The following is a 17,834-nucleotide window of genomic DNA, read 5'->3' as shown; positions in this document are numbered from 1 at the left end:
TGACAACATCGTCATGGAAAAGTACATTAGTGGCATTTAAGAACATATTTGGTATTGTAAGAATTGTAAGGGATAGTATGGGTGCTCTTCTTTTGGCCTTTTCACTCGTAATTTGAAAGTCTGGTCCCAACAACGGCTACTTCAGAGCTCAGATTCCAATGTATTATCACTGATTCACTGACCTGCACCTCTCCTTTCATTTATTAAATTACACAAACATACTCTCTCTCCCTCAACTTTTGCACAATAGCTTAATTAAGAGATCCATTTATATATAAAATAAAGTGATTAAATTCATAGAAAATAGTGATTGTGTCCCTTACAAGATACCATCATATCTCTCTCTCTAAGTCTATGGCACTCATGTTTCTGCTTTCTCACTCCACTCTTCTCTAACAAGCCATGCAGCCAAACCCCAAAAGGAGGGAGAAAAGAGTTGCCCCAAAAGACCCCACCTTTCAAAACCTCATCAAACCTCATATCTGAAACTCTGCAACTCTCTATAACTCATGTAGAAGAAAAAGCTCAAGAATTTAGTGAAAGACCATGGGGATTTTATTCTTTCTGTTTGCACTAACACTAACTCTTTCTAGTCTCAGTTCCTCTGTATTTGGCCTAACACAAGATGGTAATCCATGCCAACTCTTTTCCCCTCTTTCTCTCTCTTTTTTGTTTATTAACAGAGTGTTCATATTTTTCTCACTAAAGTAGATGGTTTTTTCTTTTTTTCTTGGAGGACAGGTGAAGCACTGTTGGAGATGAAGAGGGGTTTAAATGATACCAAGGGGTTGTTGAGTAACTGGAAAGACACTGATATTAATCCCTGCAACTGGACGAGAATCTCTTGCCATCTTCATGACCAAAGAGTGAGGGTCATGTATGTTCATCATTATTCACTTGTACTCTCTCTCTCCTCTGTTTTTTTTGTTCATATATTTATTTTGCTGTGTTGTTTCGTATTAGAAATCTTCCATTCCTTCGTCTTGGTGGGACTATATCTCCAAGCATTGGCAAAATAACCAGATTGCATAGACTGTAAGCACTTTCCTTCAGTGTTGGTTTTTATAATGTAGTCTGATCTTTTTCCCGATGGTTGATGAAAATTGGGATTTGTTATTTCTTGTCTCTGAGAAAGGTCCTTTATTTGTGTTGTGGTTTTGTCCTCATGGAAATGGTATGCAGAGCAATCCATGAAAATAGTTTGCATGGGACCATTCCAGCGGAGATTGGGAATTGCACAGAGCTAAGAGCATTGTAAGAGAATTTTTACTTCTCTTTTCTAACTTTTTCTCTTTTCTAATTTTTAGTTTCTTTGTTACAGATTTTTCCTTTCTCTTTTCACTATAATTTGTTCCAAACTGTCTTTTCACAACGAAAAGCAACTCCATGGGAAAGTTTTGTGGAAACTTTGTTTTCTGTGATTTGGGAAAAGTTATTGTTTTTTTCCCACAGTTCTGCTTAGTTGACTATTTTCTTTCCTTCTGTTATTTGGTGTTCTGGGATTTTTTCCGTTTATTAAGTTTCTCCATTTTCAGGTACCTGAGGGCTAATTACCTTGAAGGAGGTATCCCTACTGAACTTGGAAGGCTTTCCAATCTCATAATATTGTAAGTTCTTGATTATGGTTTCAATACCAGTATTTCCTCTAATATAAGTACTTTATATTTGTCATGGCTTCTTTATTTTTTTGTGTACTCTAAAAGTCTCCTCCTAATGTCCAGAGATTTATCGAGCAATTCACTAAGGGGATCCATTCCCCCCTCCATTGGCCATCTAGGACGGTTAAGATTCTTGTAAGTGGGATATGACAAATCCCATGCTTTATTTGGGACTTACATTTATGTTGGTTTAAGGCTCATGCATTGTTTCTTTGGGCTCCACAGAAACTTGTCGACAAATTTCTTATCTGGAGAGATTCCAAAAACTGGAGTTTTGGGTTCTTTTGGCAACTTCTCGTAAGTATTATTGTTTCGTATACAAGTGACATGCCTCAGAAATTCCTTCACTCTCGGCAAGCAGCTGACCCTTCTTAGTAAAATCTATGATCATTTTTGGAGCATGCATTTGAATACCTGTAATTTATGCCGGTATCATTGTTATTAGCCGATGGCATTACCTCAAAAAGAAAATATTTTGTTGCACAAGTTTCTGATTCAACTAGTGGATGCCGTTCAATACCTTTTAGATCTTCATATCCATTTTTTTCATTCATTTTATAATGAGGCATCATTCTTTTTTGAGGTATAAATTACAAAAGAATTAAGTACATCTTTTAAATATCTTTTTTTTGTTTGATGCTGCCGAAATTCAGGTTTATAGGGAATTTAGATTTATGTGGCCCGCAAGTTCAGAGGCTATGTAAAGGTTCATTGGGCTTTCCTGCCGTATTGCCTGGCCATGTGAATGATGATGAAGCAGGCAAGTTGAAAACACATATCCCATTTCATGGACTATGGTCTCTACACTCTATTGTCCATCGAATTGTAGCATAGTTTCCCTTTCTATGTTATATTTTTCTTCTCATTTTTTCCTTCATTTCTTGAAGAGCTACAATGTTTTTATTTCTGCAGTTCCACCAAGAAGAGCAACATCACATTACGTGAATGGAGTACTAATAGGTGCCATGTCAACATTGGGTCTGGCACTTTTCATGCTCCTTAGTTTCCTGTGGATTTGCTTTTTGTCACGAAAAGGAAAGCTTGGGAAAAATTACAGCAATATTGGCAAGAAAATTGATCAGGACTCAGGTCTCCAAAACAACCCACCATTCGCACCGTCCTTATTATATTGTCATTCAATAAAATCATCCTGTTTATTTTCCTTTTTCTTTCCCTTTTTTATCTGTTTATGGAAGTTTATTGATTTTAAACAGGCACCAAGCTTGTTACTTTCCATGGTGATCTTCCATATTCATCTGATGAGATAATAAAGAGACTTGAGTCACTTAGTGAAGCCGATGTGGTGGGTTCAGGAGGATTTGGGACTGTGTACAAGTTGGTTATGGGTGATGGTAGTGCATATGCTGTAAAGAGGATTGACCGGAGTCGTGACAAATCCGATCAAATGTTCGAGAGAGAACTTGAAATCCTTGGCAGCATAAAACATAGAAATCTTGTTAATCTAAGGGGCTACTGTAAATTTCCTACTGCAAAACTTCTCATCTATGATTATGTGGTTCTGGGAAGCTTAGATTATCTCCTCCATGGTAACTTTCCATATCTACTATCTTCTACCGCTGCTGTTTATCACCATATAATAATTCAGTTCTTCGTTGTAAATATAATACACACACGTGTCCACTTGTATATGTTTATCTGTAGTCCAATTGACAATGGAAAAACATAGTCACACTCACACATGTATGTTCCTTCTCTAGTGGTTTCCTCTCTCTCTATTACTTTTCATCATATCAATGGAAGGTGATGACCCCAGTGGACTATGACCCCAGTGAACTATGTTCTTCCATTATCCATTGGACTATGGAATACTTTCCTTTTCGTAAAAGATCACATTGTCAATTAGAAAAACTTGAGTTTTAAATCAGTGGTGCAAATTTATATATGTTCTCAGAGCGCGAGTGTACAGATCAACCTCTAGATTGGAATGCACGTTTGAGAATAGCTCTCGGTTCAGCCAGAGGACTGGCATACCTTCACCAAGATTGTTGCCCAAGAATAATGCACCGTGACATAAAGGCTAGCAATATACTCCTTGATGAGAACTTGGAGCCTCATGTGTCAGATTTTGGACTTGCAAAGCTTCTTGTGGATGAGGAAGCCCACGTGACCACTGTGGTTGCTGGTACTTTTGGCTATCTTGCTCCAGGTATGTCGATTCATTCTTATTCCCCTCCCATTTTTTACTCTGCCATGACATTATGCCATAGGGAGAATGTATAGCCTATACGAGGTATAGTACACAGGCTGGATGTCCATTTTATAAGAAAATGGATCTGTAGATGAATTGTAGTATGGAGATGGAATATTGAGTTCAAAAGGAACTAATTATCAACAAAAATAACTACAATTCATCTCAATAATGGAAGTAACGCATGATTGAGGCCCCATCTGAGATGAAAAATCACTATTTCTTCAAATATGTTAGGTTGGGTAAGTTGGTTTAGGCAGGATGCCTTTCCATATATTGTTATGAGATGCACTACTAATCAGTAGTATTTCTAGTAGTATTTCTTTTCGTGGACAATGGTTTCCCTTGAATGCTAGCTTTGACCAGCATAGCTTTGTTCTTCATTGAATGCAGAGTATCTCCATAGCGGTCGAGCAACAGAGAAATCTGATATCTACAGCTTTGGTGTGCTCATACTGGAATTGGTTAGTGGAAGGAGGCCAACAGATCCATCTTTTGTCAAAAGAGGCCTAAATATCGTTGGATGGGTGGGTATTTCCATCCTCTGTCAACAAATTGCTTCTTGTCTCTCTTCCCCACCCTTGCTTTTCCTAATAGTAATTACTTTTTCTTGGTTCAACATTTTAGATGAACATTCTATCAAGAGAGAATCGACTAGAAGAAATAGTTGACAAGAACTGTGAAGATGTGGATACAGATTCTGTGGAAGCGATCCTGGACATTGCGCGGAAGTGTGTTGATGCAAACCCTAATGATCGCCCCGCCATGAACAGGGTCTTGCAGATGCTAGAAGAAGTGGTCATGTCTCCATGCCCATCTGAATTCTATGACTCGCAGTCTAACTGATTCCTAAGAAAAGCCTCCTTTCCGTGGAATTTTGTAGTGCAGCTATATTTTGTTTTATTACTAGCTCTTCCTCTTTGTGATGATCCCTGCTCATATATAAATGTGTATATATAATTATTGTTATTGATATATGTATGGTTGATGGGGTTTTGACCTTCGCCACTTTGGATTTGAGAATAGCCATTTTCTAGGATAACAGAGAATGAACCAATGGTTAAATGACATTGCCAAGCTAATTCTGTCTTTACAGTTTTTTTCTTCTTTTTTTTAGTGGTACGGATCATATCTTTCTGATATGTAAAAAAGAAATGAGAGTTGGAAATCACCCTTTCGAAAAGGCAAGTGCTTCCATTGTTCTCTTAGTGCATCTTAATATCCACTCATGGGCTCAAAAAATGCTCTACAGAAGAAAGCAAAAAAGGAAGTTACAATAAAAGTGGAAATAAAAGGGGGACTAACCACTCGAAAAGTCGCCAAAATTCTCCAGAGCAGAATTGATAGGCGGCTCCCTCCCTAGCTAGAGTATCAGCTGCTGCATTGGCTTCCCTAGAGATATGCGTCCATGAGATGTGCATAGCCTTGCAAATGAGTGAAAGCTCGTCAACAATGTAGTTGAGTCTCCAAACGCAGGAAGTAAAGCCCGAGGGCTAGGGCAATGATGTACCTGGAGTCCCCTTGGAACTCTAGGAACTCCAGCTAGGATTGAATTTTTGTAGGCCCTCGAAGGGAGCGAGAGCCCTAGGGGGTGTGAAAAAAAGGACACAAAGAAGATCCCTGAAGCAGCAGGTGCCCATAAGATCTTATCAGCCCCGTTAGGGGGGCTGCATTATTTAGTATTCTCTCCAGCATCAATTTGGTGCGGTGCACAGATGCGAAATCAATAGCTTCTTTGTTGAATTAATCATTTAAAGAACTTAATTATGAAAATCTTTTGTTTTTTATATGCAAAAAGGCTCCATTATCATTTCCATTATTCTGAAATCCATGACAATCCAAAACAGTCATCGTTACTGTGTATTTTCATGTTTTTCTTTCTAACGGTGTTTTACCAAAGGGTGTGGCATAAAGTGCCAAAGTTAAAACAATCAATGTACGGGTCATCTTTAAGCCTTGTCAGAAGATGAAATTTTGGTATTGGAAACCCCTGGCTTGAAAATGTATTTAGATCGCCAAGAAATGATGCAGATCAAGCAAATTTATAAAAGCTAACAAAGTTTTAAAATGGGTAATCCAATAATACAAACTTTTAAAATAGAAGGTCCAGATAATGTGTTCCATGATGCACTATTTTAAAGTTTCGAAATCTTTATTTTTTTTTAATATCTAGACATCTCAAGTTCTAGATCATTGGACGAAACTCCAATATCAGGAACAATTTGTTCTGGTGAGTTTTTGAGGTGCACCTTATATAAGCTCTTTCCTTTGACTCAACTAATTGTAAAACATACCAGGATTAAGCATCTCTTCTAAATTTGCAGTAGACTCTAAAAGAGTAAATAATGGGACCAATGAGAATACTTTTTCTTTTCGTAGCTAAGACGGAAAACCTTTTGTTCTGATGGGAACTGAAAAACTGTAACAGCAGGGGTATTCATTCTAAAGTGCATTGTTGTATCATAGATTGCCTGTAACTCATCAAGGGAATAATACTCTATTTTTTCATCTTGTAATAAACACTAATAGGAGTACCGTGGTAATTTGGGTTTCACAAATATATGCGATGCACTCTCCTTTTAATCAACTTATAGACACTGTCAACTTCCAAGCCCTAGGCTACGCCCCAACCAGATCAACTTCGTATTTTATGATCATGATTGTGATTAATTATTCTCATCTGCTGAACAAATAGAAAAAAAGAAAAAGAAAAAGAAAGAGCGAAATGTTTCATCTTAATCTGGAAGAAATGAATTCTGTTTCTAACAACGGAAGGTGGCCTACATCTATTCACTACAAAAACAAACATAGAAATAGAAACCTTTGCAAAGTAGACCATTTTCAGTCCAATAAGCTTCGATTGCAAGCTTCTGGGACAAAAAAGCTTTAATTAGAAGAATGAAAGAAGAAATAATGCCATTACATCTCAAGTACTTCTCATTATCACACTGCAGTTAGATGTATACTGTTACACATAATTGAACCAAATTTATACAAAAAGAAATCTTAAAAGCACTTCACAAGGGAGAATAGGAAAACTCTCAGCCCAAGGTCACTGTACAGTGACATAAGCTAATATTTTATTTTTCAATTTACACAAGTATATTCTTTCTTATTCGAGCAAAAGGTTTCAAAATTGGGACACTTTATTAATTCTTTCACCATTCGCGTAGGCTAGAAATCGAAGTATGGCACTCAGCTTCTCTTTTTCCTGAAGGATGTCAGCTTCTGAATTTGCAGACAAGCTCTCTACATAGCAAGAAACAGATTTAGGAAAGAAAAAACATAGGAAGCAAACGATTAAAGGAAGAAGGCATAGGCATTTCATGTAGGCATTCATGAGGTGACAATGCTTAAATTGGATAACCCAATCTTCACATTCCTGAAAATACCTTGTAGAACATTTAGATATCAATGGTTTAGTAACAAAAAGTGACCACACAAAATAGAAAAATAATAATAATTCAGAGTTTCTCCTCTAAAACTAATTTCTCGGTTTAAAAGAAGAAGGTATAGAAAAATAATAATAATTCAGAGTTCATTGGATGGCTATTGGGGTTTATTTGCTTATCATACACAATCAATTTGCATGGTTTTTGAATGAAAAGCGTATGAACAATGAATATCATTTCTGGAAACTTAGGTGGTCAATTTTATTTGTAAAAGAAAATATATTCTATTGTGGAGATCCAGCATGATAAATTGTTAAACTTCAACAAGAACTTCCCTCAAAATTAGGCACATAACTTCAATGACAGTTACATGTTATACAAAGAGACATAAAATTATTCTTCAAAATTATCAGTAGTACGAGGGAAATGCCAGAGGCTTCTAAAATTACCAGAGGGGTGTAAACATGTTTTCCCTAAAATTATCAGTAATGGGAAAGGAATACCCGGGAGTTCCTCTAGATGACTATAGGCGACAACTTTAAGCCTGCTAGAACCTTTCTGAAAAGTAAAACAAATACACAGAAATTTATCAAAATACACTTAAGAGATGAACTATTTAACATTTTACTGCTGTCTTTTAATATAATTTCAAAAAGCCCATCATAGGTTGAAACAGGTCATGTTAAATAAGTCCGGTGTATTTTGATAAATTTCCCAAGAACAAAAAAAAAAAGGAAATCTCTGGCTAGTAGAAATTCAACACCAGAAACTACAATGAATCAGTGACTTTCTCCAAGTATCACCTACCTTAATTTATGAAATAATGGGGGTAAACTTTGATTCAGCATTTTAGTTTGCTGGATGACTGTTAGTGCATTCACCTTTTGACCAATGCATGTCTTATGCAGCAAAAACAAAATCAAGAAACATGTTCTCCCGTCAGATGGAGACATGGCATGTTCTCCCCTCTCCAAATGCAGCATGGAGACTTGGAATTAACAAACTTAAAGTTCCAAAGAGCTTCCTTGAGTTTTGGCAATAGTTGAAAGCCCATTTGGATGTCAATTTCATTTACTGTTGGTTAAATAACAAAAAATCTGGATTGTCACAGCATGTTTGTAAATTGTTAAGCACATGCAAGTAGGTCGAGCATTGCTTCTATGCAGGTATAGGTGCTGAAATATCCGAATTGAACCAATGTATGCCCACTCAACTCTTAAAGTGCTAGTATTTCGAATGATTGTTGAAGTCATTCTTTACGACATAATTATATCAAAGTTCGATTCAAGACAATAAAATAGGAAAATATTTTCAGATTCCATGGCACACTTTTGGCCATGGTGACAAACATTTGTCCAAACAGAAGCAGGCTTGAGAAATTATTTGCCTCATTCTATGGAAGCCCATGTGGCAAATATGTACAAAAGTAGGATGGATATAGCCATCAACAGAAGCAGGCTTGAGAAATTAATTGCCTCATTCTATGCAAGCCCATGTGGCAAATATGCACAAAAGTAGGATGGATACAGCCATATCATCGATGTAGTTAGCATCATATCCTAAAACAATAGTAGAAGCATAAAGAAGAAAAAGAGAACACAAATTACAAGAAAAAACATAAACCCTCAAGGCATAACGATAGAACCATGTAAACATTGAGAAAATAGAATGGAACTTCTAAAATGCTTATAAGAATGCTCACATATAGCCCAGAGGGGTAAATTTAGCCAAATTACTCATGTTGCTTTCTCTTCATCGTAAGAATTTCTTATTTGCAATCAAGAGGGATAAAAATTTCATGATCTTCATAATAAGGAACAATAAGAGTGCATCTCATGCCTTCAATAAATAGCAACTTCCTTTTATTCCGGAACTTAAAAACGATTGCAGAAATAAAAGAATTGAAAGACAAAGTGCATCCATTCCTAAGCCCAGTTTGGTACAAAATAAACCGCAATAGGATCTACAAAGATGAAACCAAAACACAATAGGCAAAAATTAGCAATATCAAAATCATATAAGCAAATGCATCACACTAATATAGCTATTGTAACCAATGGAATGAGATGAAGGACCAAAGCCATATAAAATATAGGCACAAATTGCATGGGAAACAGATTCCTGATGCTGATTGAAAAATCATCAGCTGAATAAAAAATATTTATCCCATAGATAAAAGAGAAGGCTATTGAAATACATTGGTCCATCTCTCCACAAAGGAGCTGAATTACCTTATGGAATAGCCGCTACAGCATATAATATTTGCTTCATGGAAATAAAGATTTGGTGAGTGGTCAGAATGCAAGTCCAGGGAAGGTATCTCCCTAAAAGTATCAGCATTGGTCCAGTTCTTTTCCTCCCCAGAAATTATGGCAGGAAGTCACTTCTACATAATGAAAACCAAAAATAAATTTGTGTGATAATATAAATGATGAACAAAACTACTCTTAGATCACCTTTGAACAGGCCAGGATACAAGTAGACCGGATTAAGAGAAAACAAAGAGCAAACTTCATAATTAAAAGCCATGATAAACGTGGATAGAATGCTTGGGTGCATGGAAATTAAAGCTATTATTTGCTACTCACGACATCTTGCACATAATATTAAGAACTTTGATATTAACTGTTCCAGGACTGATTTTAGCTCAATAAAACATGGCTTCAGAATAAACCCATCATTTAAACAATCTCATGGGGTATAACATAGCATCATATTCTAAAAAAGATAAGAAAGTACCTTCCAAATGCTGAATCATAACAGAACTGATTTGTCCATTGTGAAATGATCAATCCAACTGAAGTTCTCAAGGTATTCAACTTATTCGAGCATCCTCTGCCAACGAACTTCATATGGATATCTATACAACCTAAAATATGAGGCCATCAACATTTTGTCATCCATTGATCTTCTTTCCTGGGAATACAAAAGGTAGGCTCTGATAGATTGCAGGTAGGTCAGGGACAGAGGGCATCTTAAGGTGTAGCCTTCCAGAAGATAATATTCCATCATCATCCCTCAACATTATTCAGGAAGTTGTTTAATCAACAAATCATATGTTTGAGAACTAGGAGGAAAGCCCCCTTTCTCCATGATGCCTAGCAATTCAGAGCATCGATCTACAAGGCCATCTTTCAGCAACCCATCAATCAAAATCTTCCAGGTCACCTCATCAGAGTTATATCCACATTGAAGCATGCCATTAAACACATTATGAGCCTTCTCCACATTACCCTCATTGCATAGACCACATATAAGTGACCTAAAACTTAGTAAATGTGGTGTATGGCCGCATGAAATCATCATATCCACAAGCTCTAATGCTTTGCTCCAAAGGCCCAATTTGCAGGAACAATCAATCAAGGAGGTGAAGATATCCTCATTGGGGGAGAACCCATTTTCTCTCACTAAATTGACTAACTCTTCTGCTTCTTCCAACCTGCCCACGTTGCAAAATCCCGCTATGAAAGCACCATAGGTCTGGATGTTAGGATCAAATCCAAGTCCCCACATTCTCTCCATGAGTTTCAAAGTGTCCTCTATCTTTACTTTCATCCAAAAATGACTTGGGGTCACAGAGGAGTGATCCTCCACCAATCCATCAATTATTTGAAAAGATAGCTCCTTAGTACTATGATTTTCTTGAACAATATGTCGGATTAGAACAGTGTAAGTCTGGTGACTTGGTTCACAACCGACGTCCTTCATCTTCTTTAAAGCAAGTAAAGCTTTGTCGATCGATCTGTGGCTTGCAATGCAGTCTACCAATAGTGTGCACATAACATGGTCGGCAGATATCCCTTCAGTGTCCATTTTCAGCATCAATTTCTCCACTTCTTCCAAGTTCCCTTCTTTAAAATAAGCAAAGATAATCGAAGTATAAGCACAGGCATCTGGCGTGCATCCTGAAGAAACCATTTGCTCAAATACCTGAATGGCTTGCTCAATCTTTTCTTCTTTACACAGCTGATCAATCAGAATCGTGTATGTGACAACAGTAGGTTTTATTCCCAATTCCACCATCCTCTCCAGGCACAATGATGCTTCATCCATTTTACCTTCTTTGCACAAACCATCAATTACAGAATTATAAGTATAAGAGTTTGGGAAGCATCCATGTTCAATCATTTTATCGAGCAGTGAACGAGCATCATCAATCTTACCCAATTTACAGTAACCATCAATTAATGAAGTATAAATCACCTCGTTTGCTTGTATGCCTTTCTCTGGCAGTGAATTGATGAGAGCAGATGCCTCATCTATCCTGCCATCTTTGCAGAGGGCATCAATCAATGGAGAGTATGTCCAATGATCACCAGTAAACCCACCCCCAGCCATCAAGTCAAGCAACCTAAAAGCACTATCCATGTGACCCGCTTTACACTGCCCATAAATTAGAGAGTTATAAGTTACAATACTAGGAGTTAATCCGCTCTCAAGTGTTTTACTCAAAAGCCCCATTGCCTTATGCACCTTATTCTCTTTGCAAAGACCACATATCAATTCATTATAAGTCCTTGCATTAGGCTTAACCCCACTTGACTCCATTACCTCCAAAATTCCGAAGGCTGAGTCCACTTTCCCTTCCTTACAGTATCCATCAATTAAAGCATTGTAAGTGACAACACTCGGTGCCAAGCCTCTCTCGGTCATCTCATGCATGAGCCTATCCGCCTCTTCAAGCTTGTTATCCTTGCATAAACTATCAATAAGCACTGTGTATGTGTGAACATTAGGCTTGCATCCTTTCTCACTCATCTCCTCAAGCAAACCAAAAGCTTTATCTCTCCTTCCCAAACCACATAGTGCAGCTATAAGTACTGTGTAAGTTCGAACAGTTGGGTTTAGACCTTCTTCCTCTACCATTTGAGTAAACAAACTGAATGATTCTTCGACCCTCTCAACTTCACATAGACCATGTATAACTATAGTGTATGTGACCTCATTTCTTGGGCAACCCTTTTGAGGCATAAAATTGAAAATCCTATATGCCTCATCCACATTGCTATTCCTACAATAACCCAAGATCAAAGAGGTGTAAGTGAATGTGTCGGGGTTCAAACCAGCCTGAACAATTGAAGAGAGATAAAGTTGGGCTTCTTGAACATTACCCAACTTGCAATACGCATTGATCATGGTATTGAATGTATAAATATTAGGGGCAATCCCATTACCCAACATCTCCAAATAGACAGACTTCGCAGTATTGACCACGCCCAACCTCGCCAAACCCATCAGCAAAGTGTTATAGCTCCTTAATGTGAGACTAAATTTATCCCCGATCTTCCTAAATGTATCAATTACAAACTCAATGTCATCAATGGATTCACATGACTTGATCATGGTGATCCTGATCTTCTCAGCCATGCCCATCGAACCAGCATGAATGAGACGATCCAATATGGCTACATAAGATTGAAGGTTGTGTTTGTAACCAGGTACTTGGCCCATCCAAAAGAAGAAGTTAAGGGCTATTTTTGTATCCAAGATAAGTTCCAAGACTTTGCATACATGAAATGGAGTTAGAGAAAATGCCAATTTCTTGAAAAATGGGTTCTTTTGCCAACCAGGCCTAACAATGGCAGCTCGAACTTGGCTTGGTAGATCAAAAAGTTCAGCATCTGGGCTATCAGGGATTGGAAAAGAAGATATGCATTTTGTAAAGTGAAGAAGCCTCTTGTTCAATAACATGAGAATGGTTTTAGACTGACCTGGATTGAAGGTCGATGCTCGTCTCATGGTGTGAGTCCTGACATGGCTAGTGAGAGTCGCATTCAAGCCTGCATATCTGCAGCATGTTTATTCATAATACATGTGAGAACCTAATGAATGAAAGAGAGAGAGAGTAATGGATTGAGATGTAGAATGGTTCTGAAGAGGAGTGAAATGAGAGGTGGAGGTCTTGCAAGGCATGGCTTGAATATGGTTTCAGTATTTGTGAAGAAAGAGAAAGGTGCCCTGTTTCTCTCTCTAAAACAGATAGAGAGGTTTCTCTCTCCACGATAGTAAGCCGAGTTGTTGTATCAGAGATACAGAGTTTGCATTAGCAAAGATGGAGGCTAGCGAGGAGAGACCCCTAAAACCAGTAACTTCATAAAATACCGAAAAGACCCTTACTAATAAGTCTCTCTTTTTCTCTTTCTTTTTCTTTTTCTTTTCAAAATCTTAGGCCTGAAAGCTTGATATCGCACATGTACAATAATATACTCGAAATTTCGTTCATTAAATCCGAACCTTTTTAATTCTTAACGAAATTTTCATCTAATTTTTCGATGCATTTCGCCAAATATTTAAAGTTCTTGTGAGCCAATTTGGAACCAATTCAGGTACAAACAAATAGCTCAATCTGCTAATGTTATAAAAAAAGGCTCAATATGTTATAACTCAAATTGAAAGTTAGATTCTTAAAACCTACCCATAAAAGAAAAGGGAAAGGTTTTTATAGAAGATCTATGCTTTCTTTACCATCCAGCTAGTCAATTTTGATCAATAAAGTTACTCACCGTTTGATCTTAGATCCGATGTCTCAAAGTATTTTTTTTTTTTTAGTTTTTTTTGTACAAATTGTATGAATATGAAATTTGGTACGTGTCATCTTCTCATTAGGGCGCACCTATAAAAAATATTTTTGAAAAATTGATAAAATATAATAACCAAAATACCCCTTGAAACTTTCAAAGGTATTTTGGTCATTTTATTTTATTAGAAATATTTTTATATATATTTTTCAATAGTACGAGATTTATAGAGGATTGGACATACAAAATTTAGCGTCAAAATAGTTTATAGAAAAAATTAAAAATAAAATAGTGCAGAGACGTGAAATTGTGATTGGGACAATCTTAGCCCTCCATTCAGAATGGACGGTTAGAAAAGAGGAAGTATATAAGTTTTATGTTGTAGGAAAAACATAGAAAGCTTGTCCCGAAGAAAAATGAAAATAAATCTGGTTTGCAATATTTAGAAGGCATGATGCCTATAAGGCTTAAACTCTATGAAAACCAAATAAAGCTTTATCTCAAATCTTCATCTAGAAAGTACTTTGGGCATTAAAAATCTCTAAGATGGCCCTAAAATCAATTTCCAATACCGACTGTAAATTTTGAACGTAAAAAAGGTACAGATTTTGTAGATATGTGAACACTCATTTTTAGGGTGAAATTGACAGTCTTGATAATGTATTATAATATATACTATTGTTAGGACTTGAAATCCTATATTTTTTCACAACCATAATGATGAGACGTAACTTATTTTTCATAAGACTGTAGCCCTAGCAAAACATGTTCCATAGAAAAATGGAAGCCTAATATCTAGGTTCTTAGAGCACCATAATAATGGAGATTTAAGATATAAGATCTTGAAAACCCCATTGGAAATCAAATAAGGATAGGCAAAAGGGTGTGGTTTGTATAGAGCCGAGGTTCTAAACAATCAAAGTAAAGCATACCTTTACATAGTGTTAAAAAAATGGTTTTAGTACTGAAAATCTTTGTGATAGTTTTAAAATAGGAAAAAGTTTATATAAGGTTGCAACCTTAAAATATAGAATCACATAATGCACCTCAAAAATCTATCGGAAATGATGTTCTAATGTTGAAAAAACCATGTAATCGATCATTTCGACATCGAGATACATGAATATGAAAAAAAAAAGTTTTTGAGTCCCGAAAATAGTGCATGTTGCAACACATTATCTAGACCGTCCATTTTTAAGATTTTAATATATTTATAGATCTACTTGATTTTAACCATTTTTAAAATTTAAAATTTTCTAATTAGGTATGAAAATAGATTTTAAGATAATACGAAGTATTTTTTACAACAAAATTGCATGTTATAATAAAATTTTAAGGTGCACCTTAATTGGATTGTTTAAGGTTGCAACCTTATAGAAACCGCACCAATATAAATATATATATATATTTTTAATTATAAAATTTAAATCTTAAAAAATAATATAGATTGAGCAGATCTATGAAAAGTTGAAAATCTTGATAATTGATGGTCCAAAAATGCGTTACACAATGCACTATTTCCAAAACTTGAAATTTATTTTTTTCTCATGTCCATGCATCTTGATGTCGAGATGATCAATTTGAGAATATTTGAGCACCAAGACAACATCTTCTAATGAAATTTTTGAGGTAAGGTACAAAATTCTCCTGCAGGAGCACAAGACATCTACCCCGTTGCCAAAAGGTGAAGATTTTTTTAAAATAAATTTATGAACATAGCCTTCATAATTACCCTTATTTGAAAAATCTCATCTGAAACTTAATATTTACATTCATACTCATTTTTCTTGGATTATTTTTATCGTATGTCAAAAAATGGCGTCTAGGATTCAATAGCTAATTAGGACCTTCAAAGTCTAAGATAAAATAACTTCGAATCTTAAAGGTCTTAAGTTTTTTCTGGATCCAAAAGCCAATGCATCAAAGTGGCTTCTCGAATCCAGGATCAACTTCGAACTTAAGGTCCCAAGTTTTTCGTAGATCCAAGAGTGGCTAGGCTTCTCTAAATAGGCTCCTAAGTTGGAGAATTTTGAATCTCATTAGGTTACAAAATCTTTGCCCCAGCCTTAGCTTCAAATTCGAAGTGCCGTTATTAACTTCGATGGAAGGGATAGCAGATGATAAAGAGCAAAGCAAGAAGATCATAAAAGAGTGCTCCTCAATATTAATAGTAATAATAATAGTAATAGGAAAAAGTTTATATAAAGCCGAGGCTCTAAATAATCAACTTTGAGCCTGCCTAAATATCTTAAAATTGATCATCTCGACATCAAGATGAGAAAAAAATGAGTTTCAAGTTTTGGAAATAATGTATTTTGTAACGCATTTTTGAACCATCAATTTCAAGATTTTCAAGTTTTCATAGATCTATTGATCTACATTATTTTTAAAGCTTTAAACTTTATAAATAAATATAAAAATATATTTTAAAGCTGTCACAAAGATTTTCAATATTGAAACCACGAAGGTATGCTTTAATTTGATTATTTAGAGCCTAGGCTCTATACAAACTGTACCCATAATAATAATAATAATAATAATAATAATAATAATAATAATAATAATAATAACAATAACAATAACAACAACATATAAAAAATCTAGGGTGTAAAACAATTTGCTGGCCTCTTTATTGTTAAATTTGACTCGAAGTTCCTTCACGGCTTGTATCAACGTGGTGACGAGCATGAGAGGGATGAGAAACAAATTTTGTAAAAGATTTAGAAAATTTATTTCTCTTGAGCAAAACATTGGCCGTTTTACACTTTTGTCTATTAAAAAGAGTTGCTCTTGTTTAGGATTGGAACCCTTCACAAACAAGGGCAACTTAGTAATTTAAATCACCTATAACCAATAGGTTTAATCCCATCATTTGGTTGGGGAATCTTAGGTCGATGAATATACTAAATAGCCTAGGTTTGTTCAAGGTTCCCTACTATACTACAAAAATTTGAGTGTTTTGATAATATTTTTTAAAGAGGTATTTAAGAGAAATGAAAATTAAGAAGTAAGTTCATTAATGTTAATTGGAATGTTTTGACTCCCTCAATGATTTTGTAAAAGGTTATTGCTGCAAGGAGAAAGTAATAAATAATAAAATAAAAAAGGTTAAGAGATATACTCTCTATGGGTCGGCAAAGGAGTCCATCCCAAGATCTTTTCACATGATCAAATTCTTTTTTTTCTTTTTCTTTTTTTGGGTAATTCAGTGGCTTTTCACATAATCAAATTATTTCTTTTTTTTTCCTGTTTTTTTGGGTAATTTAGTGGCTTTTCATAAGATCAAACTCTTTCTTCTTCTTTTTTTGAGGCAATTTAGTACATTAAGAATTAGATTTTTGAAAATATTAGTTGGGTAATGGAAACACATTGTGGTGACTATGATGTGGGGTGCTACCACCACAACCTCAGCCACTTTTCCCCCAAACTCTTTCTTTATTCTCCCATATCTTTTTTCTACAAGGAAGGGCTATATTCCTTTTAAATATAAATTTATAAGGAATAATGAATAAAATTAAAACAAAATAAACAAACTAAACTCTATATCTCCCTTATCTCTTAAAAACAATCCTATATACATATCCATCTTTTTAAATAAATTAAATTAAACTTCCAAATCTACCCTTAAATCTCTGCAACTAAAAAAGGACAAAAATAACCCGCCTCTGGTTGAGAACTCTCCCATACTGAATTTTGATCTTCTATCTCCCCACATTGGTCGTCCACCTCCATTTGCACATAGTACTCCTCTCCTCCCTTGCATGCAGCCCAATTGGCCCCACCTCATCCTCAACCATCTCGTAAACTTCCTGAGGACCTCTCTCTGGATAGTATAATCTTAATATCTTTAACGCTTCCCCAATTAGGTCCCAATTCCTTGAGGTGTAACCTTCGTGTATAAGTTGTGTTGGATAGCCGATATCCCTCGGCTACATCAAGTTATATGAAAATAGACCAATAAGAGTGCTAAAATTAAAGACCCCTGCAAATCGATTAATATGAGACATTTCAACATCATGATAACCTCGAGGCATGAATCTTGAGGGACAGGGTCTAC

General features: G+C 35.7%; 2 protein-coding genes across 7 annotated transcripts; one reads left to right on the top strand and one right to left on the bottom strand.

Moving 5' to 3' along the window:
• The first annotated feature begins 237 nt into the window (after window positions 1-237).
• On the top strand, window positions 238-4,949 carry LOC18429369 (Leucine-rich repeat protein kinase family protein). 2 transcript variants are annotated; one of them, XM_006838655.3, is made up of 13 exons: window positions 238-628; window positions 742-877; window positions 964-1,035; window positions 1,183-1,254; window positions 1,536-1,607; window positions 1,722-1,793; window positions 1,884-1,955; window positions 2,312-2,418; window positions 2,571-2,747; window positions 2,873-3,205; window positions 3,571-3,825; window positions 4,261-4,394; window positions 4,495-4,949. In XM_006838655.3, exons 1-13 carry the CDS (start codon window positions 547-549, stop codon window positions 4,711-4,713), a joined length of 1,803 nt encoding a protein of 600 aa, XP_006838718.1. In that variant the 5' UTR covers window positions 238-546; the 3' UTR covers window positions 4,714-4,949. The 2 variants fall into 2 exon arrangements, with proteins under 2 accessions (XP_006838718.1, XP_088717528.1); XM_088861402.1 differs by having other exon boundaries at window positions 297-628; window positions 3,586-3,825.
• A 79-nt stretch (window positions 4,950-5,028) lies between these two features.
• LOC18429368 (Pentatricopeptide repeat (PPR) superfamily protein) lies at window positions 5,029-13,457 on the bottom strand. 5 transcript variants are annotated; one of them, XM_088861398.1, is made up of 4 exons: window positions 9,999-13,340; window positions 9,491-9,645; window positions 6,689-6,737; window positions 5,029-5,291 (listed from the first exon to the last, which is right to left on the bottom strand). In XM_088861398.1, exon 1 carries the CDS (start codon window positions 12,996-12,998, stop codon window positions 10,284-10,286), a length of 2,715 nt encoding a protein of 904 aa, XP_088717524.1. In that variant the 5' UTR covers window positions 12,999-13,340; the 3' UTR covers window positions 5,029-5,291; window positions 6,689-6,737; window positions 9,491-9,645; window positions 9,999-10,283. The 5 variants fall into 5 exon arrangements, with proteins under 5 accessions (XP_088717524.1, XP_088717527.1, XP_088717526.1 ...); XM_088861401.1 differs by lacking the exon at window positions 5,029-5,291 and having other exon boundaries at window positions 6,585-6,737; window positions 9,999-12,270; window positions 12,971-13,457; XM_088861400.1 differs by lacking the exons at window positions 5,029-5,291; window positions 6,689-6,737 and adding an exon at window positions 6,779-7,116 and having other exon boundaries at window positions 9,999-12,270; window positions 12,971-13,444.
• Window positions 13,458-17,834: the final 4,377 nt, after the last annotated feature.

This window comes from Amborella trichopoda, chromosome 3 (genome assembly GCF_054954075.1).
Source record: "Amborella trichopoda isolate Santa Cruz 75 chromosome 3, AtrichopodaSantaCruz75HAP2 v2.0, whole genome shotgun sequence".
Taxonomy (NCBI): domain Eukaryota; kingdom Viridiplantae; phylum Streptophyta; class Magnoliopsida; order Amborellales; family Amborellaceae; genus Amborella; species Amborella trichopoda.
Note: the sequence above shows the minus strand (reverse complement) of the source record. Positions and strands in the feature narration are given on the sequence as shown.